The sequence below is a fragment of the Chiloscyllium plagiosum genome, unplaced genomic scaffold, assembly GCF_037043375.1.
Source record: "Chiloscyllium plagiosum isolate Xiang-an unplaced genomic scaffold, Cpla_swu_hap1 HiC_scaffold_5, whole genome shotgun sequence".
NCBI lineage: Eukaryota > Metazoa > Chordata > Chondrichthyes > Orectolobiformes > Hemiscylliidae > Chiloscyllium > Chiloscyllium plagiosum.
This window is the reverse complement of record NW_028270143.1, coordinates 68,554,085-68,577,712: the sequence shown is the minus strand read 5'-3', so window position 1 is coordinate 68,577,712 and position 23,628 is coordinate 68,554,085. Positions and strand designations below refer to the sequence as shown.

Here is a 23,628-nt window from a genome sequence, read left to right as displayed (position 1 = left end):
ACCAGCCACTACAACTAGCAACTGGAAGCAGCAGGAACTGAACCAAATAAATTCCAGAAGAGACAATACGGCAGTGCTTTACCAGAGGCTCTCAAACACTGAAGATGTCACCTAGACAGGGGACGAAATGTCTGCACGTCAACTTCCCAGTTCGGTGAACATACCCGCAACTCCAACTATGGTCTTTCAACTTCTGTGGTTCCTCGATTCCACCCACACAGATTCTATGCCATCTGATCATACTTCATTTCTTACTATTGATTTCATTTCATTTTTGCTAATAATGGCAACCCCGCCCCTCTGCCCATCTGCCTATCTTTTCGATAAGATGCGTATCCTTGAATATTCAACTCCAAATGCTGTTCGTCCTGCAGCCACGTCTCCATGATGCCCACCACATCGTACCTGACAATTTCTATCTGCACCACAAGCTCATTGACCTTATTCCCTATCCTGAATGTGTTCAGATATAACACCTTCAGTCCTGTATTAACCATCCCTCTTTTTGATATGTTTGTCTGGCGTGCTTGAAATTTGACTGATAACTCTTTCCACACACTGTCCTATTTATGTCTGTGCTGGAGATTTTAATAACCTCTCCTGAGTTCTCTTACCACCTCCTTTTATTGCCGATGGAGATGAGTGTTCTCCAAAGTACCATTCCCTAATTCTTCAGTGATGTTATAGCCAAATGGTGCAGCTGAAACGCGCGTTATCCCAGAACTACATGTAAACGTTTTGAAATTTTTGTATTTTTTTGCCTGGTGCATAGAGGGGAGAGTAACTGACTGGGGAGGGAGGGGTCTTTGATTCAGTTGGCTGCTTTCCTGAGGCAGCGGGAAATATAAAAAGAGTTTGATTGTTGGCCTGGGCTGTAATACCTTGCAGTCTGGGGCAAAGCAGTTGCCATACCAAGCTTTAATCCGTCTGAATAAGATGTTTTCTGTGGTACATAATTAAAAATTGGTAAGAGTCATTGCAGACATGCCTTCTAATTTCATTTGCCTTCTAAGAAAGTAGAGGCATTGGTGTGTTTTCTTGACAATAGCATTGACTTGGATGGACAGGAGAGCTTGTTGATATTTACTCCTAGAAACTTTAAGTTCTCAACCATCTCCACCTCATCCCACTGCGAGGGGTGTGCTCTCCATGTTGTTCCTGAAGTCAGTGACCAGTTCCTTTTGTTTTGCTGAAACTATGCCACTAAGCTCTATCTTTCCTGCGCTATCTTGCTGTTTCAGATCTGACTCATTACAAAGGTGTCATCAGCAAACTTCTAAATGGAGTTGGAGCTAAATTTGGCCACACAGGCGTGAGTGTGTCAGGAGTATAGTAAGGGGCTGAGTACACAGCCTTGTGGGCACTGGTGTTGAGGATATTCGTGGAGGAGCTATTGTCACCTACTCTTACTGACTGCAGTCTGTGGTTCAATAAATCAAGGATACAGTTGACTAGAGGGGAGCTGAGTTCTAGATCTCGGAGTTTAGAGATGAGTTTGGTTAGAATCATGGTGTTGCAGTCCAGTGAATAGGAGTGTGATGTAGGTGTCCTTGTTATCCAGATGGCATCTGTCATGGACCTGTTTTGGAAGGCGAATTCTAGAGGATCAAGGCAATCTGAGAGGCTGGAGTGCCATTACTAACCTTTCGAAGCACTTCATAATGGATGTCCGAGCTGCTGGACAGTAGTTATTAATTAAGGCAACAAAAATAGAAATTGCTCGTAAGTCTCGGGTCTTGCATTATCTGTGGAGAGAAATCAGAGTTAACATTTGTGTCCAGTGACCCTCCTTCAAAACTGTTATTAGTTGTTAAGGCATGCTGCCTGGTTTTTCTTGTGCGCTCAGGTTGCTGGTCGTCGTCTTGAAGGTAATGGTTGTGAAAAGTATTGTGGTAGAGTTTGTTTAATATGGTGGAATGAGGAATCAATGGAAGACTACACATCAGTTCGAGGTGAATGTGCAGATAAATGTACTTCTGGCTTCAATGCAAAATTACATTAATGATTCACTCAGAACAGGAAAAGCATAACACAATGCTACTATCATTTTATTTTGTAACAGTAGGGTGTTTGTGCTTTTCACTTGCTGACACCTTGCTGTACATTGATGCAGCAAAGGTCGTTCACTCTTCTACTTCCTTCAGTGTCCAACCTTAGATTTGCCTTTTGAACTACTGGAATTTGCATTCTATTGTGTGCATCTGCAATTTTGGATATCAAGCCACAAGTAAAATGAGGAATGAGCACCCTGCATTAAAATGTGATATTGGAGTCCTCCCTGCTCTCAATTTGCTTTGCAGTTAATGTGTGTCTGTATGCCTCTGTTTATAAAGTCATGGATCCTGTCGGCCTTTTTTAAGAATTATATAAATTCGCCTTGTTACCTTTTAAAGACTGCTATGTGTGGACCTCTCTGATTCTTCTGTGTCTTATTCTCAAACCTACCATTTAGTTTAATGGTCTCAACTCGTCATTTCTACCAAAATGGATCATGCACTTCTGTTTAAGTACACTAGCTTCATGTCTATTTCAACAACCTTTCTGTCTCTCCTTGAAGTTGATAAGGACATGTCTGTCACTATCGTCCTAAGTTCATTACGTTTTAGGTTTTGTCATCTTCAAATTCGGGTCTTTAAAATATCAGGGTGAAAATTTCTGTATTTTATCATTAATACTAATTGTTGGTATTTAACTCCCAAATAAATTGGAACTTGGATTTTGATTGTGAGTTGTTTTCTGATGTTACTTTTTCTCTGACGGTAAGTTGAATTTTTATTCTGATTTGCAGAAATATGCTGATTTCATCCTTCATAAAGGAAGGTTGTGACCTGAAACATTGTGCTAGATTTTCAGGTTGGAAGCGGAGATTAGGAGATGGAAGTTTTCTTGTGATCATGATTTTGTCTTGAAATTGCTCCGAGGTCAGATTTTGCAGGGCCCCAGCTTTTAAAAGGCTTAAAATTGGGTTTGCCACTTTAAAGTGTTAGCCTAAGGGGAAATAGAGGCACTTTGGTTGAGAGAGGGACAAGGTTAGTAGCTTAAAGTTCCAGGATATAGATATTTCAGGCAAGAGAGGGGAATGTAAGAGGTGGGGGAGGGGGCATGTTTGCGTTAATGATAAGGGAGAATATCGCAACAGAGGGAGGACACTTTGGAGGACTCAATCTGTGAGGCCATATGGATAGAGCTCAGGAATAAAAAGGTGCAATCACTTTGACAGGATTGTATTGAAGACCTCCCAACAAGTGATAGAGGAACAAATGTGGACACATGGGAAAAGGTAACAACAAATGGCTGTGATGGATGATTTTAACTTGCCTTTTATTGACTGGGACTTTATTAGTGCCAATGGTTTGGATGGGGGCGTTTTTGTTAAGTGTGTTCAGGATGTTGTTTTAAAACAATAGGTATAATCAAAATAGGGAAGGGGCCATAAAGACGTCGTATTGAGGAATGAGCCCAGCTAGGTGATCAAAGTTTCAGTGCCGAAGTATTTTGGAAACAATGACCATAATTCCATAAGTATTAAATTACTTATGGATCGGAGCAAAGGTAGTCTTCAGGTGAAAGTATTAAATTGGGGGAAGGCTAGCTACCACAATATTAGGCAGGAACTAGGAAATATGGATTGGCTGTTTGAGGGTAAATACACATCTGTCATGTTGGAATCTTTGAAAGGCCAGTAGATTTAACTTCAGGACCAGCATGTTCCTGTGAAAGTGAATGATAAGGATGGCAAGATCAGGGAACGTTGGATCATGAGAAGTTGCTGGGAGGATAAAGGAAGCACGCATAAGGTTTAGGAAACTGATGACAGACTGAGTCCTTGAAGAAGAAAGAGCAGGAAAGAATTCTAACAAGGAATTAAGGCTAAAACGGGCCGTGAAATGTCTTTGGCAAACAGGATTAAGGAAAATCCAAAGATATTTTATACATGTAAGGAGCAAGAGGGTAGCTAGGGAAAAGGTAGATCCACTCTAGGAGAAAGCGAATTGGTGCATGGAGTTGGAGGTAGTGGGTGAGGTTTTTAAAGTATTCACAAAGGAAAAGGATATGGTGGATGGTAAGTTTTGGAAGAGGTACATTGATTTTCTGGGGCATGTCAATAGGAAAAAGGTTTCATTACTGTTACCTCAGTAGATGTCCAAGATGCAAAAGCAATGAGAAAAGATGCAACAGGGCTGTCATGCTCACTTGAATGAACATACGCAACTTGTATCACTTGGTGAATAGTGAAGGAGGTTGAAATCACTTCAAATTTCCTTGTAAACTCATCTTGGCTCCAAGCCATTGTTTCCCCCCCGCCACCCTCCTCTTCCTCCACCATACTGCTATGTCAATGCCCATGAACATTAACAAAGCTAACCGTGACATTGAACCCAAAATGCTGTCATTTTTTCAGAAAAAGTCAGAGGATTTCTGTCTTCATTTCCCTGATGTGATAGTGGCCTATTGTGGAAATGGAGGAGGAACTGCTGGCCACCCCACCCAACATGTTTTTCCAGCCATGCCTCAGAGCCATGAAAATCCAGCCTATTACACACACTTGCTACAAACGCATTTTCTGTTTCTCCACATTCGCAATATTTTGTTTGAGCTGGTTATCTTCGTGCACTTAATTTTGAGTTAAGTAATTCAAAAATGTGTACCCCTACTTCTGTTTTTGTATTGTAGCTTGTGGGTTTTTACATATTCTTGGGCTTAGATTCCTGTGGAGGTGTGGAGACTTGGCAAACATTTGAAAAACGATGAGCAGGACACTATTAGGGGATGGGGTGCTATTTACATGAGGGAAACCCAAATCTCAGGCAATTTCAACTGCTGAGGTCAAACAGACAATATTTTCATTGTCTTCCTGTTAAAGTCCTTAACTTGCACTTTAAGAGTAAATGTAAATATTTCTGGACACAATGTCGATAGTTTAATATTTTAAACTGATGTTATTTAAATAGCCAACTGTTTAAACATTTGAAATACAAATGCTCATATCGGTGAGAGTTGAAAATAATTAGTTATTGGTATATTTGCACATCCTTGTTGCAGATTCTTAATGCTTGGCTACTTTCCACAACCTATAATGGGCAGGGCAGAGGGGTGTGGTGTGTGTGGAATTTGCTAGCTGTTTTTTTTTTTTGAAAACTGGATTGTGGCACACTATTCCACACCACACAAGTCTGACCAGGAGACTCTCTCTTGTTCTTAATATTTGCCATACGCTTATTACAAAGTTAAAAATCTCACAACACCAGGTTATAGTCCAATAGGTTTATTTGGAAGCACAAGCATATGGAGCGCAGATGGTGGAGGTTAAGATCATGCTCACAGAATTTATAGTCAAAGGAGTCCAGTGTCATGGAGATGTGATACAGTAAAAAATCTTAGATTGCAACTTTCATCTTTTATAACGGGATATTCTGGTTTCTGTTCTTTTTGATATGTAAATTCCAGAACTACATTTAAATTACATTCTCAAGCTCAGGTTTTTAACAAGTGTGAAGTCTGTCTGTGTTCCAATGCTATGTCAGACTGACCAAACCCTCTGTATAGTTCTAAGGAGTTTTACATGGATTCATGCAGCAAAATAAAATGTAATTCTGCAAAAACAAGTTCACCCCATAAGCGTGTGTGTAAGCTTGGTTAGATGTGAGAGAGGATATGTGTGTCGACGTGAGTGCAGGGATGTATGTGTATGCGTATCAGAGAGTTTGTGTATGAGGGAGGGTCTGCGTGGGTGTGTGAAGGAGAGTGTATAGTGCAGTGGGGTCACCTGTAGTGTGACATGAACCCAAAGTCCTGGTTGAGGCCATTCCCATAGGTACAAACTTGCTATCAGCTTCTGCTCAGCCACTCTGCATTGTTGCTCCTCCTGAAGTCAGTCTTGGAGGATGGTCACTCGAAGGTCCAAGGCTGAACATCCCAGACTGAGGCCAAATGTCCTGGACTGCTAAAGTGTTCCCCGACTGGGAGGGAGCACTCCTGCCTGATGATTATTGTGCCATGTCCATTCATCAGTTGTTGTAGTGTCTGCTCCGTCTTGCCAATGTACCATGCCTCCGGGTATCTTTGCCTGCAGTGTATGAGAGACACCACGTTGGCCGAGTCACAATAGTACTTGCTGCATACATGGTGGGAGTATCCCCACATGTCATGTTGTTACCCGTGTCAATACTTTGACTCGTCTTGCAGTGGCTGCTGTGGCAGGGTTGTACGGTGGTGGTGTTCTAAAAGCTGGGCAGTTTGCTATGAATCGTAATCTGTTTAAGGTTTGATGGTTTAAAGGTGAGAAGAGGAGGCGTGGGGAAGGTCTTGGCGAGTTGCTCATCCTCATCGATAATGTGTTGCAGGCTGCGAAGAACATGACTTAGTTGTTCAGCTCCCATGAAGTACTGGATAATGAAGGGAACCCTGTCTGTTGCAGCCTGTAATCTCCTTTCCTGAGGAGGTCATTCCAATTTCTTTCTGTGGAACATTGGAACTGATGGTTGATGACTTGAGCATCATACCCCAAGCTTATGAGGGCATCCTTGAGCACTTTCAAGTGTCGTCACGTTCCTCCTCATCCAAACAGATACTGTGTATGCGGAGGGCTTGCCCGTAGGTGATGGTTGTTTTAATATGTTTTGGGTGGAAGCTAGAGAAGTGCAGTATCGTGAGACTATCTGTGGGTTTGTGGTAGAGTGAGGTACTGAGGTCCACGTCCTTGGTGGAGATGCATCTGTCCAAGAACGAGACAGGTACTAAAGAATGGTCCATGATAAGTATGGTGGTGGGATGAAGTTCCATGGCATCACTGTAGTTGTTTCAGTGACTCCTCACCATAGGTCCAGAAGAAGAAAATGTCATCAGTATATCTGGTGTGTAGTGCTGATGGATGTCCTGTGCAGAAAAGAAGTATTGTTCAAACTTGTATATGAAGATGTTGACATATTGGGGTGCAAATTTGGTCCCCATGGCCGTTCCACGTGTCTGGATGAAGAATTGGTTGTCAAAGGTGAAAATGTTGTGGTCTAGGATAAAGTGGATGAGTTGTAGTATGCTGCTCAAAGATTGGCAGTTGTTGGTGTTGAGTACTGAGGCTGTTGCCCCGATGCTGTTGTTGTGGGGGATGTTGGTGTAGTGTGTTGAAATGTCCATTGTGACCAGGAATGTTCCTGGTTCAACTAGTCTGTGGGTGCTGAGTTGCTGTAAGAAATCTGTAGTGTCGCAACTGAAGCTGGGGGTCCCCTGTACAATTGGTTTCCAGAGGTTCTCACAGCGGGTCCCATTGCCTGATATGATGGGACGTCCAGGTGTGTTGACTTTGTGTAGCCTTGGAAGGCAGTAGAAGTCGCCTACATGAGATTTTTTTTTCCAAAAATATACTTTATTCATAAAATAATTTGGTCTGTACAGTTGGTCATGCCATACATACATAAACATTTGCATACAGAGATCAGAATTTATTATTTGTATATACAGGTCTGTACATTTATCAATCATATCCATATATTTAGCTGAGGCGTCAGCAGAGCCCAAATGACTGAATGGGCCCCCTGTTCTTCTCAGACAGGCAGATGTTACACGATGGTCTTTCCCCACCGTGCCTTGGCAGCTGCTGCCCCAAGCTTCAGCGCGTCCTTCAACACGTAGTCCTGGACCTTGGAATGTGCCAGTCTGCAACTCTCAGTCGGGGTCAACTCCTTCAGCTGGAAGATCAACAGGTTTCGGACTGCCAAGAGAGCATCCTTCACCGAGTTGATGATCCTCCAGGCGCAGTTGAGGTTCGTCTCGGTGTGCGTCCCGGGGAACAGACCCTAGAGCACGGAGTCTCGCGTCACGGCGCTGCTTGGGGCGAACCTCGATGAACACCACTGCATTCCTCTCCAGACTACTTCTGCATAGGCACATTCCAGAAGGAGGTGTATGACAGTCTTATCTCCTCCCCCGCAGCCGCTTCGAGGGCAGCGTGCAGTGCGGGAGAGTGTCCAGGCGTGCCTAAAGGATCTCACAGGCAGAGTTCTTCTCACCACCAGCCAAGCTATGTCTTGGTGCTTGTTGGAAAGTTCTGGCGATGAGGCATTCTGCCAAATGGCTTTGACAGTTTGCTCAGGGAACTGCTCGATAGGATCCGCCCTCTCCTTTTCCCGAAGGGTCTCAAGGACACTACGTGCTGACCACTTCCTAATGGACTTATGGTCAAAGGTGTTTTTCTTCATAAACTTCTCCACGAAGGACGGGTGATACTGAACGGTCCAATTACTCGGAGCGTTCGGCGGCAGCGAGGCCAGGTCCATCCTTCGCAACACCGGGGACAGGTAGAACCTTAGTACGCAGTGATACTTGGTGTTTGCGTACCGGGAGTCCATACACCGCTTGATGCAGACACACACAAAGATGAGGGTGGCATTGGGTGTATTTTTTCCCCCTTTGCCCAGATCTTTATACATTGAATCCCTTCAGACCCGGTCCCTCTTTGATCTCCATATAAATTGGAAAATGGCCCGGGTGACTGCAGCGGCACAGGTTCTGGGAATAGGCCAGACCTGTGCCACGTATAACAGCAATGACAGTGCCTCACACCTGATGACCAGGTTTTTTCCTGCGATGGAGAGCGATTGTAACTTCCATCTGCCCAGATTCTGCCTCACTTTGCTGATTCGCTCCTCCCAAGACTTGGCGCACGCCCCAGCACCTTCAGGTGGTCGGTCCTGACGGTGAAGGGGATTAGGGATTGGTCGGCCCACTTCCCGAAGGCATGGCCTCGCTCTTGCCTCGGTTGACCTTGATCCCTGAGGCTATCTCATATTCCCTTTTTGCCTTCCTTATCTCCCTCTTAAGAATGCCCCTGTACTCTTTTTACTGTTCAGGAGATCCATTTGACCTCCGTTGTCTGTATTTGTGATTTTTAAAAATTCGTGACTAGCACTTCAATATCCTTCATTCATCCACTGTTCTGTAATCGTACGAGCTTTACCTTTCATTCTAACAAGAACGTAATGACTGAATGCCGGTTATCACATTTTTTGAAAGCCTTCCACTTATCAGATATCCCTTTACCAGTGAGCAGTCTATTCCAACTTTTGAAAGTTTTTTTTTAATCATACCATTAAAACTTGGCTTATTCTAATTTAAAAACAAAACTTGAATTTTTATGGAAGGCTTATCTTTTTTTATAACTTTTTTAAAACCAGTAGAAATCTGATTACTAGACTCGGTGTTCCCCTACTAACACTTGAAGGGCTTTTGCCCGAAATGTTGATTTTCCTGCTCAGATGCTGCCTGACCTGTGCTTTTCCAGCACCACTCTGATCTAAACTCTGGTTTCCAGCATCTGCAGTCCTCACTTTTGCCTCCGTGTTCCTGTACTATCACTTTAGTCACTTGGCTTGTCTGTCTTACACAGGAGGTCAGGTTTTGTTCCTTCCCTGGTAGGAACATCTACATTATCAGGTTTATTATTTACCTGTCTGCATATCACCCCCTGACTCCGCAATGGCTGTCCACTATCTATAAGACTTACATCAGGAGTGTGATGGAATAATTCTCACTTGCCTGCATAAGTGTACCTTCAAGAACACTTGAAAAGCTTGACACCATTTATGAACAAGTTGCTGGTTTGATTGGCAGTATATATGTAAACATTCTTTCCCTGCGTCACCAATGTTCAGTTGCAGTACTGTGTGCTATCTACAAGATATACTACAGTAGTTTATCAAGGTTCCTTTGACAACAACCCACAAGCATTGCCATCCAGAAGGACAAGGGCAGTGAATATATTAGAACATAGAATGTAACAGCACAGTACAGGCCCTTCGGCCCTCGATGTTGCGCCACACTGTGAAAATATCTGATGCCCATCTAACCTAATCCATTCCATTATTATCCATATGTATGTCCAGTGCCCATTTAAATGCCCTTAATGTTGGCAAGTCTATTACTATTGCAGGCAGGCAATTCCACACTCCTCCTCCTGAATAAGAAACTACCCCTAATATCTGTCCTAAATCTATGTCCACTCGTGTTAGCCTTCACAAAGAAAAAGGCTGTCACTGTCCACCCTGTCTAACCCTCTTATTATCTTACTCGTCTGAATTAAGTCAACTCTCCACCTTCTCTCCACCCTCCACGTGCCGCCTTAACAAGTGGGTGACAACTTTCAGAAACACCAGGATACCGAGATCTCTCTGTTCATCTTACACTGCCAAGTATTTTACCATTAGCTCAGTGCTGTGCATTCCTGTTACTACTTCTGAAGTGAGCTACCTCACACTTTTCTGCATTAAACTCCATTTGCCACCTCTCAGCCAGCTCTGCATCTTCTTTATGTCCCTCTGTAACCCACAATATTCTTTGGCACTATCCACAACTCTACCTACCTTAGTATCATCTACAAATTTACTAACCCATCCTTTTATGCCCACGTCCAGATCATTTAAGAAAATGAGAAACAGCAATGGCCCCAAAAAAGATCCTTGCCCCTGGTAACTGAGCTCCAAGATGAACATTTCCCATCAACTACCACCCTCTGTCTTTGTTCAACTAGCCAAGTTCTGATCCAAACCGCTAAATCACCCTCGATCTCAAAAGTCTGCATACTGTGCAATAGCCGACAATGTGGAACTTTATCAAACGCTTTACTGAAGTCCATATACGTCAACATCAACTGTTTTACCTTCATCCATCTGTTTGGTCACCACCTTGAATAACTCTAAGGTTAGTGAGGCACGACCTACCCTTCTCAAAACCGTATTGACTATCTCTGATCAAATTATTCCTTTCCAGATGATTATGAATCCTATCTCTTACCCATAAACGCAGTAAGGTTCACTGGCCTTTAATTACCAGGGTTGTCCCTACTTCCCTTCTTTAAACAAGGGTACAATATTTGTTACCCTCCATTCTTCTGCCACTACTGCTGTTGACAATGATGACATAAAGAGCGAAGCCAGAGGCTCTACAATCTCTTCCCTGGCTTCCCAGAGAATCCTATCTGGCCAAGGGGGTCTTGCCTATTTTCAGATCTTCCAAAATTACTAAAACCTCCCCTTTGTCAACCATAATCCCATCCAATCTTGTAGCCTGTATCTCCGTATTCTCACTAACATTGTCCTTTTCCAATGTGAATACTGATGAAAAGTATTCATTAAGCGCTTTCCGTATGACCTCAGATTCCACACACAACTTTCCACTACTATCTCTGGCCCTAATCTTACTCTGGTCATTCTTTTATTCCTGATATACCTATAGAAGGCTTTTAGTGTTTTCCTTGATCCTATCTGCCAACAGCTTCTCATGTCTCCTCCTGGCTCTTCTTAGCCCTCTCTTTAGATCTTTTCTGGCTAACTTATAACTCTCAAGTCCCCTAACTGAGGCTTCACGCCTCATCCTCACCTAAGCCACTGCCTTCCCCTTGACAAGAGCTTCAACTTCTTTAGTAAACCATGGCTCCTTCTCTCGACAACTACCTCCCTGCCTGATAGGTGTATAATTATCAAGGACCTGCAATATCTGTTCCTTGAATAAGCTCCATACTTAAGGGTGTCCATTCCCTGCAGTTTCCTTCCCCATCCTAAATCTTGCCTAAAAGCATCGTTGCCTTTCCCCCAATTTTACCTCTTTCCCTGCAGTACATACCTATCCCTGCCCATTGCTATTGTAAACCTAACCGAATTATGGTCACTATTGCCAAAGTGCTCACCTACCTCCAAATCTAATACCTGGCCAGGTTCATTCCCCAGTACCAAAGCCAATATGGCATCTACCCTTGTTGGCCTGTCTACATACTATGTCAGAAAATCCTCCTGCACACATTGAACAAAAACTGGCCCATGTAAACTACTTGAGCTATCGTATTCCCAGTCAATATTGGGGAAGTTAAAGTCCACTGTTACTCTCACTCCTCTCTAGAATTATCTTTGCTATCCTTTCCTGTACATCGCTGGAACAATTCAGAGGCCGATAGAAAGCTCCCAACAGGGTGACCTCTCCCTTTCTGTTTCTGTTAGTACATTACCTCTCTATGTCCTCTCCAAGGCATTCAGTAGCCTGACTTGGAAATATTGCCACCACTTCAGTGTTGTGAAGTCGTCATAGGGACATGAATTGACCATTTGAGTCCTTTGAGACTGTTCCATCATTAACGGAAATCATGGCTGATCTGTGGCCTCACTCCATATACCTGTCTACGGCCCATATCCCTCAACACCTTTTGTTATGTCAATTTGCTGTAATGCAATTGACAAATTGAGGAGGCTGTTTCTAAAGCGTCAACTTTTTTAAAGGCCCCATTAGTTTCAATGGTGTTGCTATTACACAAGTTTTTGTAATATGGGATTGCATGAGAATGGAACAACTGCAGTGAAGCATTACTGAACCTATCTATCTTAGATTTAAAATTAACAACTGATTATGCATTTACTGCTGTTGTGGAAGAGAGTTCCAAACATGTACCACCATTTGTGTGTTTAAGTGCTTCTTAATATTTGTCCTAAACAGTCTGGTCCTAATTCTCAGACTATGCCTCGTAGTTCTACAATCCCCAACCACTGGAAGTAGTTTATCTTCCTTTATTCTGTTAATACCTTAAAGGATTTGATCAGATCACCCCTTAAACTTCTAGAGAAAGCAGGCTTAATTTGTATAATTTCTCCTAGTAACTTAAAATCCTTTTAACCCCTGAAATCAAGGTATCATTCCGGTAAGTATGTTGTACTCTTGGAATACCCTAGAGTTCCCTTCTGGGCAGCATTTTGAGAGTAGTTAAATTACATGGACTGCAGTGCTTCAAGAAGTACTAGAGAAGGGTGACATATACTGGCCCAGCCAGTGAAGTATATCACATAAATGAATAATTTTTAAAGATCCTGTTTAATTAAGTGCACCTATTGAAGAAAAGGAATTTCCTGTCACTTCTGTTTGATGCAAAATATGTTGTGCCTCATACCTTGGGTTATATTAATAGAGCTAATTTTTAAACAAAAATCTGTTTTTGTCATAACTTAGGCTTCAAGCTTGCTCCCTTCTATTTGACTTTCTGGAAATTGGTATTTTATGCAGTTCCAAGCATTGTGGAAGTAACTTAACATACTTGACACTTCAAAATCTTGGACTATTTGGCTTTCTTTTATTTGTAGAATCGTGGTGATGTTTAACCAGGCAAAAATTTAAGTTTGACAATACTGACTAAAATTGATTACTGTGACCTTTTATTGAATGCAAATCATCAGAATAGATCATCCATTCCTTGACAAATGCCATGTTTTGTGGTGCACTGGAATTATCGGTTGATTGGCTTTCTTTTTAGTCTCAGATCAGCTTCAAAGGGAAGAAATTGAAGATAGGACCTGCAATTAGGAAGCAACAAGATTCATGTAAGTGGAGTTTGTTTATCATGGTGGCTGAAATATAAATTGTTTTATTTGAAGACTATCACCTGAATCCTTGATTAGGATGAAGTGCTTTGGTCAAAGTAATGGTTTTGATTCAGACAATCCCTGCCCCTCTGTTTTGAAAGGTTTGCTACTGTTTGAACACCTACTGCTACTGTTACTGTCTATCTCTTGGTAATGGAGTGTGCTGATCCCAACAATGCATCATGTAATAAAGTTCAAAGTATATGCATAAGTGGGTTTGCATCTTATACATCAGACTACATATTATGGTGCTTTACACTCCTTGTTTTAATAAAAATATTGTCTTGATATTTTACTTATTTTTTAAAGTGCTTGTTTACAGCAGTCTCGTATCTGACTGCTTTTCAACTCTTCCTGAGTAATGATGGAAGAATGCTCAAGTTTCTGTTATGGTCACTGGCAAAAGCTGATTTTCTATTGTGATGACAGCTAGAAGGTTTTTGTTTGTTCTTTAACAGTAACTCAAGTTTATTACAGTTCTATTAAGCAATCAATTTTAATACACGTGGGTGAGCAAATAAACTGGAAAGGTAAAAGCCAGATTTCCATGGTTCTAATTTAAAGCAGATTAAAGTGCAAGTAAAACAAATATTTGGTGAATTTGATAAAATATCTACTGTATGGGATACACTAACTATGCCTCAACATTACTTGTGGGGAATCATAGCATTTTGCTATTCTTTTATGAATTATATTCATACACTTTTTTTAATATTGATTTTTTCTTATCAAGATCCTATTCATTTGGTTCAGGCAAGACCAGCTCCTCTAATAACATCACCAACTCCTTGTGTGTGCCAAAATGCCGACACATACTTTCAATCACCTGGATTTCCTGGGTCAGCTCTTCAGTATGTACAAGTAAGTTAATTTAAGAGCTGGTTTTGTGTACAAAATTTAACTCCATTTGAACACCTACTGCTTTAGATATGAATTTTATTTAGGTAGTGTATTTTTAGAAAATAATTCTGGTTATATGATTGGAAGGGGGTTGAAAAATCCAGAAACAATACTCTGCAAATGTGTGAAATGAATATCTTTATGATTCTGTTGTCCTTTATAGTTCACAATTAAAGCACATTACAAAGTAAGTAAGCAACTATTTGGTGAATTTGACAAAATATCTCCTATATGGGATACACTAACTATGCCTCAGCATTACTTGTGGGGACATTTTGCCATCCTTGTATGAATTACATTCATGCACTTTTAACGTTCTTCATTTTTTTTCTCTTATCAAGATCCAATTCATCTTCCACAATTAACGGAAAAGTTTTTAACTGCATGTTTAGCTGATCCTAATTTCAAATCAATGTTTTCTTAACAGTAATTTATGACTTAAAGCGCAGAATAAGTTTTGGCATCTAAGTAAAGACCTGTAAACTTGATTTTACATAATCATACTGAGAGTTAGTGTACTTCACCCATATCAATGTGGCATTGTCTTGCTCACATTTAAGTTGTGAAGGATGGTAATGTAATGACAATACTTGTTTTATTTGTTTATAGGATGTGGGTGATGCCTGCTAGGCCAGCATGTATCACCCTTTCCTAAAAGCCCAGAAACTATTGACTTGTAAGGCCATTTCAGAGAATAGTTAAGAGTCAACCACATTGCTGTTGGTCTGGAGTCATATGGGAGTCAGGTGGAACAGGCTTGAGGGGCTGAACTCCTGCTTTCTATATGTAGAGCAGACCAGTAAGAATAGTAAATTTTTCTTTCCTAAAGGACGTTGATGAACCAGATGGATTCTTTAAAATAATGACTAGTGGTTACATGATTGCTATTAGTTGATTTTTATTTTTGAAGTTGTTTCACTGATTTTATAAAATTCAACCTTCTTCATCTCTCACGATAGGATTTGAATCCATGACCCCAGAACCTTAGTCTTGGGTTCTGGATCGTTAGTCTAGTGACATTATTTTCACTCTTATTAATTACTATTTTCTATTTTTGCTCGTTTCATCAGCATTTTAACTGAATTCCTGTAAATTATGTTGAATAATTTTACACAGTTGCTAGTGAATATAACTTCTGTCAGCACTTTTTTTAAAAAAGATGTATTCATTTTGTGGGATGTGGGTGTCACTGGCTGGCTAGCATTTATTGCCCGTCCCTAGTTGTCCTGGAGAAGGTGGTGGTAAGCTGCCTTCTTGGACTGCTGCAGTCCACCTGCTGTGGGTTGACCCACCATGCCATTAGAGAGGGAATTCCAGGATTTTGACCCAGCAGTAGTGAAGGCAATATATTTCCAAGTCAGGATGGTGAGTAACTTGGAGGAAACTTGAAGGTGATGGTGTTCCCACATATCTGCTGCTCTCCCCTTCCTAGATGGAGGTAGTCGTGGGTTTGGAAGGTGCTGTCTGCGGAGCTTTGGTGAATTTCTGCAGTGCATCTTGTCGATAATACGCACTGCTACTAAGTGGTGCTGGAGGGAATTGATTTAGTGTCAGTCAAGTAGGCTTTGTCCTGGATAGTGTCAAGCTTCTTCAGTGTTGTTGGGGCTGCACTCATCCAGGCAAGTGGGGAGTTTTCCATCACACTCCTTACTTGTGCTTTGTAGATGGTGAACAGGTTTTCAGGAGGTGAGTTACTTGCCGCATTATTCCTAGTCTCTGATCTGCTCTTGTAGCCACTGCATTTGTGGTGAATCCAGCTGAGTTTCTGATCAATAATAACTTCCAGGATGTTGACAGTGGGGGATTCAGTAATGGTAACACCATTTGAGTGTCAAGGGACAGTGGTTTGATTGCCTCTGATTAGTGATGGTCATAGCTTGGCATTTGTGTGGCACAAATGTTACTTGCCACTTGTCAGCCCAAGCCTGGATATTGTCCAGACCTTGTTACATTTGGACACGGACTGCTTCAGTATCTGAGGCGTTGTGCAATCACCTGTGAACATTCCCACTTCTGACCTTATGATGGAGGGAATGTCTTTGAAGCAGCTGAAGATTGTTGAACTGCAGTACCTTTTGAAGCCCTGCAGAACTCATCCTGGAGCTGAGATGACTGATCTCCAACAACCACCACCATCTACCTATGTGTCCAGTATGACTCCAACCACTGGTGAGTTTGCCCCGATACCTATTGATTCCAGTTTTGTCAGGGATCCTTGATGCCACACTTGGTTCAATGCTGCCTTGATGTCAGTCACTCTCCCCTCTCCTCCGGACTTTAGCTCTTTTTTTTCCCCCATGTTTGAACTAAGGCTATAATGAGGTCAGGAATTGAGTGGCCCTGGCGGAACCCAAACTGGGTGTCAGTGAGCAGATTATTGCTGAGTAGGTGCCACTTGATAGCACTGTTGATTACACATTCCATTGCTTTACTGTTGATGTGAGAGTAGACTGATAGGGCGGTAATTGGTCGGATTGGATTTGTCCTGCTTTCTACATACAGGACGTACTTGGGCAATTTTCCACATTGTAGGGCAGATGTCAGCATTGTAATTGTACTGGAGCAACTTGGCTGGGGGAATGGCAAGTTCTGGAGCACTACTGTTGGAATGTTGTCAGGGCCCATAGTCTTTGCAGTACCTAGTGCCTCCAACTGTTTCGTGATATCTTGTGGAGTAGTCAAACTGGCTGAAGACTGATATCTAGAATGCTGGGGATCACTGGAGGAGGCTGAGTTGGATCATCCACTCTGGTTGAAGATTGCTGTGAAAGTTTCAGCCTTATATCTTGCAGTGATGTTCTGGGCTCTTCCATCATTGAGGTTGGATATATTTGTGGAGCTGTTGTTTAATGATCCACCACTATTCACGACTGGGTGTGGTAGGACTGCAGAGCTTTGATCTAATTCGTTGACTGTGGAATCGCTTAGCTCATTCTATCAAATTGGTGACTATTTCAGTCAGACCTAATTTTTGTTGCTCTGAAGGCTATACTGACCAATTACTTGAGGCTGGAAGCATGAAGGTTTTGAGAGAGGTCACTAAGTGGTGTTCATCTATTGAGAAATTTGTCTTCATGTTTAAGTTTGTTTAATTTAGTATTTTGCCTGTTCCAGCCCTTCACGTAGGATAAGAGGTTGGAAGAGAGGAAGGAAATGCGTCTCTGGATCATTCACAGCAAGTGGCATCAGGTTGGTGCCAAGGGTCTACTGTCAAGCTCATTAGAAAGTGATCATTCTGTGAATTTTTTTAAAAAGGCTGCTATACTATTCTAAATCCAGACATGGAAGCAGAAATCTGTCAGAACCAGGGAACCTGTGCAGAGTAACCAGGAATAGCAGTGATGAGGAGCTATTGCCTTGAGGTACCAGAACTGCTGAAATTACCTGGGCATGTTAAAGCGATAGTTAAAAGAAAAGGCTTAGACCCTCAAGACAAACGCAATTGACATATGTAGTATGGGTGTGGGGAGCTTTGGAGTTAAAGCAGCCAACTATTGTTGGTAGCAGTGAAGGTGATAATAGTTTAAGTTTTATGTGGATGTAACATTTTGGGTCTATGGTGAGCTGACCTTTGTGAAATCACTGAAGAGAACATAGCAGGGCGCGTCACCTCTGTCACCCTATTTGCATGGCCTTGAATTCATCAGCTCACGAATGGATGTCTGATGCAAGCAAAGAGGGCAATGTGCTTTGCAGCTAATACTGGATTGTCTCTGGTGCAAGGCATCATTTTGGCATGCACCTCTCTGGGAATCAACTCCACAACCTGAGATGCACCAACCAAGAGAGTTTGTATTTCATCTCTTGTAGTAGTCTTTGACGTGCTGTCTTTTCTTTGTATACATGCAGGTCTACCAAGTAGCAGATGCAGTGTGTTTTTCTTGAGACAGTCACAGGTGCCTCAGCTTTTCTCTTCTATCTCTCCCTCCGGACTCTTACTGAGATTACTGAGTGACAAGAGTTATGCTTTTAAAATATGGCCGCCTACTATTTTGCACATATTGCAAATACAGCATAGCCTGTCTTAATGAGGGAAGGTGATTATCAACAGACTGGGCTGCTAAAGGTACACGTTTTCTAATCTGGACCATTTTACAGCGCGTCCTTCTGTTGATGACACTTTGCATCAGTTTACTAGTCAAGAGTAGATGGGCAGTAATTGAGTTGGATTTATCTTGCTTTTTGTGCGTAGAACATACTTGAGCAATTTTCCACATTGTCATGTTCACGCCTGGTAAATCATACTCCTGATTTGTGCCATGCAGATGGTAAACCAGCATTGTTGAGGCAGGAGATAAGTTACTCTCTGCAGAATTCCTAGCCTCTGACTTGTAGCCACAGTATTTGTATGTCTAGACCAGCTCGGTTTGTGGGCAGTGATAAACCCCAGGATGTTAATGGTGGGGTCTTGGCAGTGGTAACACCAAAATGATAATGTTGAGGGATGATGGTTTAATTTTCTCTTGCTAGAGATGTTCGTTGTTTGACACTTGTATGGTTTACTTGTCAGATCAAACCTGTATCTGAGGAGTTGCAAATGGTAATGAACATTTGTACAATCATCAGTGAACATTACGTCTTCTGACATTTATAATGGAGGAGATGTTACTGAAGCCACCGAAGATGTTTGGGTCCAAAGGAACTCTTGTAGAGAGACCTTGGAGCTGAGACTGACCTCCAGCAAACAAGTATTTTTCTTTTGTGATCGGAATGACTCAAACAAGTGGAGTGTTTTACCTCTGTTCTCAATGACTATAGTTTTTGTTTAGGACTCCTTGATGTGACACTTCATGTGGCCTTGATTCAAGTGCAGTCAGTCTCTCCTCACCTCTACAACTTGTCCCTTTTGTCTTCATTCAAAGATGGATTTTGAAATAAAAAGGTCTGGATATGAGTGGCTGTGGCAGAGCCCACATTGAGTGTATGAAAGCAGCACTGAAACTGACCCATTCCATCATTGCACTGATGATTTCGAGTAGGCTAATATGACAGTAGTTGGAAAGATTGGATTGTCCTGCTTTGTGTCCAGAGCACATCTGTAATTTTTCACATTGTCAGTTGATGCCAAGGTCAAAGCTTACTGGAATAGCTTGGCTAGGAAACTATCAAATTCTGGAGCATATGCCTTCACTACTGTCGCCACAATGTTGCCAGAGCCCATAGTCTTTTCCTTTCAGTTGCTTCTTGATATCATGCAACGTGAATCAAATTGGCTAAAGGCTCATTTCTGTAGGATCTGGGGTTCTCTGGAGGAGGCATCCATTTGGATGATCGTCCATTTGGCACTTGTGACTGAAGTTTGTTGCAAATGTTTCAGCCTTGCCTTTTGCACTGATTAGTTTTCTCCCTCATAATCCATGATGGGGATGTTTGGAACTACCTCCTCCAATAAATTGTTTAATTGTCCACCACCATTCACAACTCTGATAGGATTGCAGAACTTTAGATCTTATCTATTGGTTCTGAAGTTGCTCCCTGTCTGCTGCTGCTGATTGGCATGCAAATGGTCCCATGTTGTCTATTCATCAGGCTGTCACTTTATTTTTGGCAGTCCTGATGCTCCACCTAGCATGCCCATTAACAACACACTCAACCCTACCTAGTTTTGTGCTGTCAGAGATCTTGGAAACATATAATGCTCTTTTTTTCTGTTGAGAACAGCTGGGACCCTAGCATTGATCTCTACGGTTTACCATCTTCCACTTTGAAAAAGACCCGTTTATTCCTACTTTGTTTCCCTTGGTCGCCCCGGCCAACAAACTGTGGTTGACATGTTGGACTCGATTCCCACATTTCTTCCATCCTCTGTTTTCCACTTCTCCCAGAGCAAGGTAGAATTCCCCTTTATTCTCACTTTCTAGTCCACAAGCTTTTATTCACTTGTGAGCTGTGGACATCCCCTCCATAGTTACCCTAGTTGTCTCTAGATTCAAAGAATCCTCTCATCATATCTGCCACCTCCAGCAGGGTTCGACCACCAAACGCATGTTCCCCTCCCTTCCTTCCACTTGCAGCATTCCACAAGAACTGTTCCCATTGTGACATAAAAAGGAGCAGGTGAGGACTGCAGATGCTGGAGATCAGAGTGGAGGGTGTGTTGCTGGAAAAGCAACACACCCTAGTCTAATCCTTCTTTGTGCCATTCCTAATGCTCTCTCACCTTCCCAGGCAAGCACAGAAGGTGCAAAGTTTGGCCTTTCATTTCCTCACTTTCTAAGGTCTCAAACGTACTTTACTTGTACTTCTTTCAATCTAGTCAACTGTATTTGCTTTACAATGTGTTTTCCTTTAGATTAGTGAGATCAAACGAAGTTTGGCTGACTACCAAAGCTTGGTAGAGCACTACTCTAAGAATGGCCCAAAGAACCAAAGCGAAGCACAGCATAGGAATAGGCCCTTCAGTCCTCCGAGCCTGTGCCGATCATCATGCCCTAACTAAATTAATGATAAAACCTTCTGCCCTTAATAGATTTGTATGCCTGTATTCCCTCCCTATTCATGTAACCATCCAGATGCCTGTTAAATGTTGCTAACATTCTTTTCTTCGGGCTGTGCATTCCAGGCTCCTATCAGTCTTTTCTTGAAAACCTTCCCTCTCACATCTCTCTCAAACTTTCCCCTCTCACCTTGAGCCCACACCCCCTTGTAATTAAAAGTTCACCCCTGGGGGAAAAAGCCTTTGACTATCTACCCTATCTATACCTATCATAATTTTGTAGACCTCTATCAGGTCTTCTCTCAGTCGCCCTCTTTCCAGTGAAAATAATCTTAATCTTAACCTTTTCCTTATTGCCTGTTCTCATGGACATTAGCTACATTGTGGTGAACCTTCTCTGCACACTCAAGTTTCCACGTCCTTCTGATTACTTGTGGCAACCAGAACTGCATGCACTAATCCAAATGCGGCCTAACAAGGGTTTTACGCAGCTGTCAAGTGTGTGTTGCTGGGAAAGCGCAGCAGGTCAGGCAGCATCCGAGAACTAGGACAATCGACTTTCCAGGTATAAGCCATTCATCGCGATGAAGGGTTTATGCCCGAAACGTCAATTCTTCTGCCCTTCAGATGCTGCCTGACCTGCTGTGCTTTTCCAGCAACACACCCTCCACTCTGATCTCCAGCATCTGCAGTCCTCACCTGCTCCTTTTTATGTAGCTGCAACATGTTCTGCCAGCTTTTATACTCCATGCCCTGGCCACGAAGGCAAGCATGCCATATGCCGCCTTAATCACCTTGGCCACCTGTGTTGCCACATTTAGGGAACTGGAGACCTGCATAGCCAGATCGATCTGTATGTTAATGTTCCTAAGAGTTCTTCCTTTTACACTATATTTCCCACCTAAATTTGATTGTCCAAAATGCATCACCTTGTGTTTGTCTGGATTAAACTTCATCTGCCATTTTTGTGCCCAAGTAACCAATCTATCTATATCCTGTTGACCCTAATCTTCTATTTCATTGCTATTCCAATCAACCATAGCGCACTCATGCTAACATTTCCATCTTGGGTGTAATTCGGTTTTACAATGAAGCTCATTGCAAGCTAGAGGATATGCAACTCATTTTGCATTTGTGTGCTTTTCAGTCTCCCAGACTGTATTTGGGTTCAACAACTTTTGTAGCATGATCTCTGCCCTCCATTCTGACTAAACTGCACTCACCCACCAGCATTTTGTAGCATCTTCCAGCTCTGAAGAAGAGTCCTATCATTGAGTTCTAACTCCATGTTAATTGCTTCTGTCCCTGTAGATGCTGCCATTTTCTGTTTATATTCTATGTAAATGCAAGATGTTTTGTACTTCAAGTATTTTTAAATTTAATCATCCACATGTAGAATTTTTTTTTCTCTATCCTGCAGACTTATTCATATCCAAGTCCTCCTGCTGTGGCATTACCACAAGTACAAATGGGATATCCACATCCTGCATATAATTATCAGGTGAAATTTAATATTGTACAATTTAACCTCTGTTTTGTCTAGCTTAAATATAAATGATATTTAGTATATGAACCTTTTGGCAATATAAACCTCAACAAGGGAAGCAGAGACATTTTGCAATTGTTCCCATTAACCCTTCCCAGACTCCAATAGGGAGATGCTTGGTATCATGACTTTTTTAGTGACTCAACCAAAGCTATTAGAAAGTGGAACAAATACTGAGAATTCTGGAGAAACTCAGCAGATCTAACAACATCTCTGGGGAAAGAGAGTAAGTTAATATTTCAAGTCCTGTATAACTCGTCAGGCTGTCTCTCTTCTCTATAGATATAGCCAGGCCTGCTAAGTTTCTGCAGTCGTCTGTTTGTTTCAGGTTTCCAGTTTCTGCAGTGTTTTGCTTTCTAATAGCAACGTGAACAGAATTACTGTGTTAATAGCAGAATATTGTGAATTGCTGGCGATCTGAAATAAATACCAATGCTGAGATTTTTGGCAAGTCTGACAGCATCTGTGGTTAGAGAAACCAGTTTTAAGGTTTTGAGTCCAATGACTTGAAATTGAAGGCGAGTCATTGGACTTGAAAATATTAACTCTTGCCGTGTCCACACAGGTGCTCTTAGACTTTAGCTTCTCCAGCTTTGCTAGGTGTTTGTTATCTGAACTAAATCTTAAATACCAATATAATTAGTTATTTAGAAATGGAATTTGTTTAGTCTTTGTTACTGATCATTGGTATGGGTGGCATGGTTGCTGTGGGAGGCATGTTGGCTCAGTCGTTAGCACTGCTGCTTCACAGTGCCAGGGACCCGGGTTCGATTCTCACCTTTGGTAATTGTCTGTGTGGAGTTTGCACATTTTCCCCATGTCTGCATGGGTTTCCTCCCACAATCAAAAGATGTGCAGGTTAGGTGAATTGGCCGTGCTAAATTACCTATAGCATTAGGTGCGTTAGTCAGGGGTAAATATAGGTTAGGGGAATGGGTTTGGGTGGGTTACACTTCGGAGGGTCGGTGTGGATCTGTTGTGCCAAATGGCCTGTTCACATACTGTAGGGAATCTAATCTATAGTTTGAACAATACCTTCTGAGCAGAAGAGTAAAGAGTATACTAAAATTTATCGAATGGTTTTTTTTGAGAAATGCATTTATTGTGGACAGATTTTTGTTTTAAGAGTCTAGTTTTCCAACTTTTTTTATTGAATCGTAGATGTTTATTCCACAGGAAGTCTGGTCTTTTTCTGTCTGTTCTTTGGTAGAGTAATTCTCCTTGTCTAATCTTTCTCCATGGCTTTGTATCTTTTCATTCTTCAAATATATTTAAATTTGCACAGAATCTAGTATTTAACCCTCATAGTTTTGTTTATATTTTTCAGGAAGTTTACAAAATGTTACTTTCAGTAG

The 23,628-nt window shown here is 41.9% G+C and overlaps 1 protein-coding gene across 1 annotated transcript in view; it reads left to right on the top strand.

Moving 5' to 3' along the window:
- dazl (deleted in azoospermia-like) overlaps positions 1-23,628 on the top strand; it is a 114,742-nt gene that overhangs the window by 50,095 nt on the left and 41,019 nt on the right. The window contains exons 5-7 of the mRNA XM_087987766.1: positions 13,283-13,349; positions 14,125-14,252; positions 22,148-22,228. Of these exons, the coding sequence (XP_087843892.1) occupies positions 13,283-13,349; positions 14,125-14,252; positions 22,148-22,228 (276 nt within the window). The remainder of the gene's footprint in view (positions 1-13,282; positions 13,350-14,124; positions 14,253-22,147; positions 22,229-23,628) is intronic.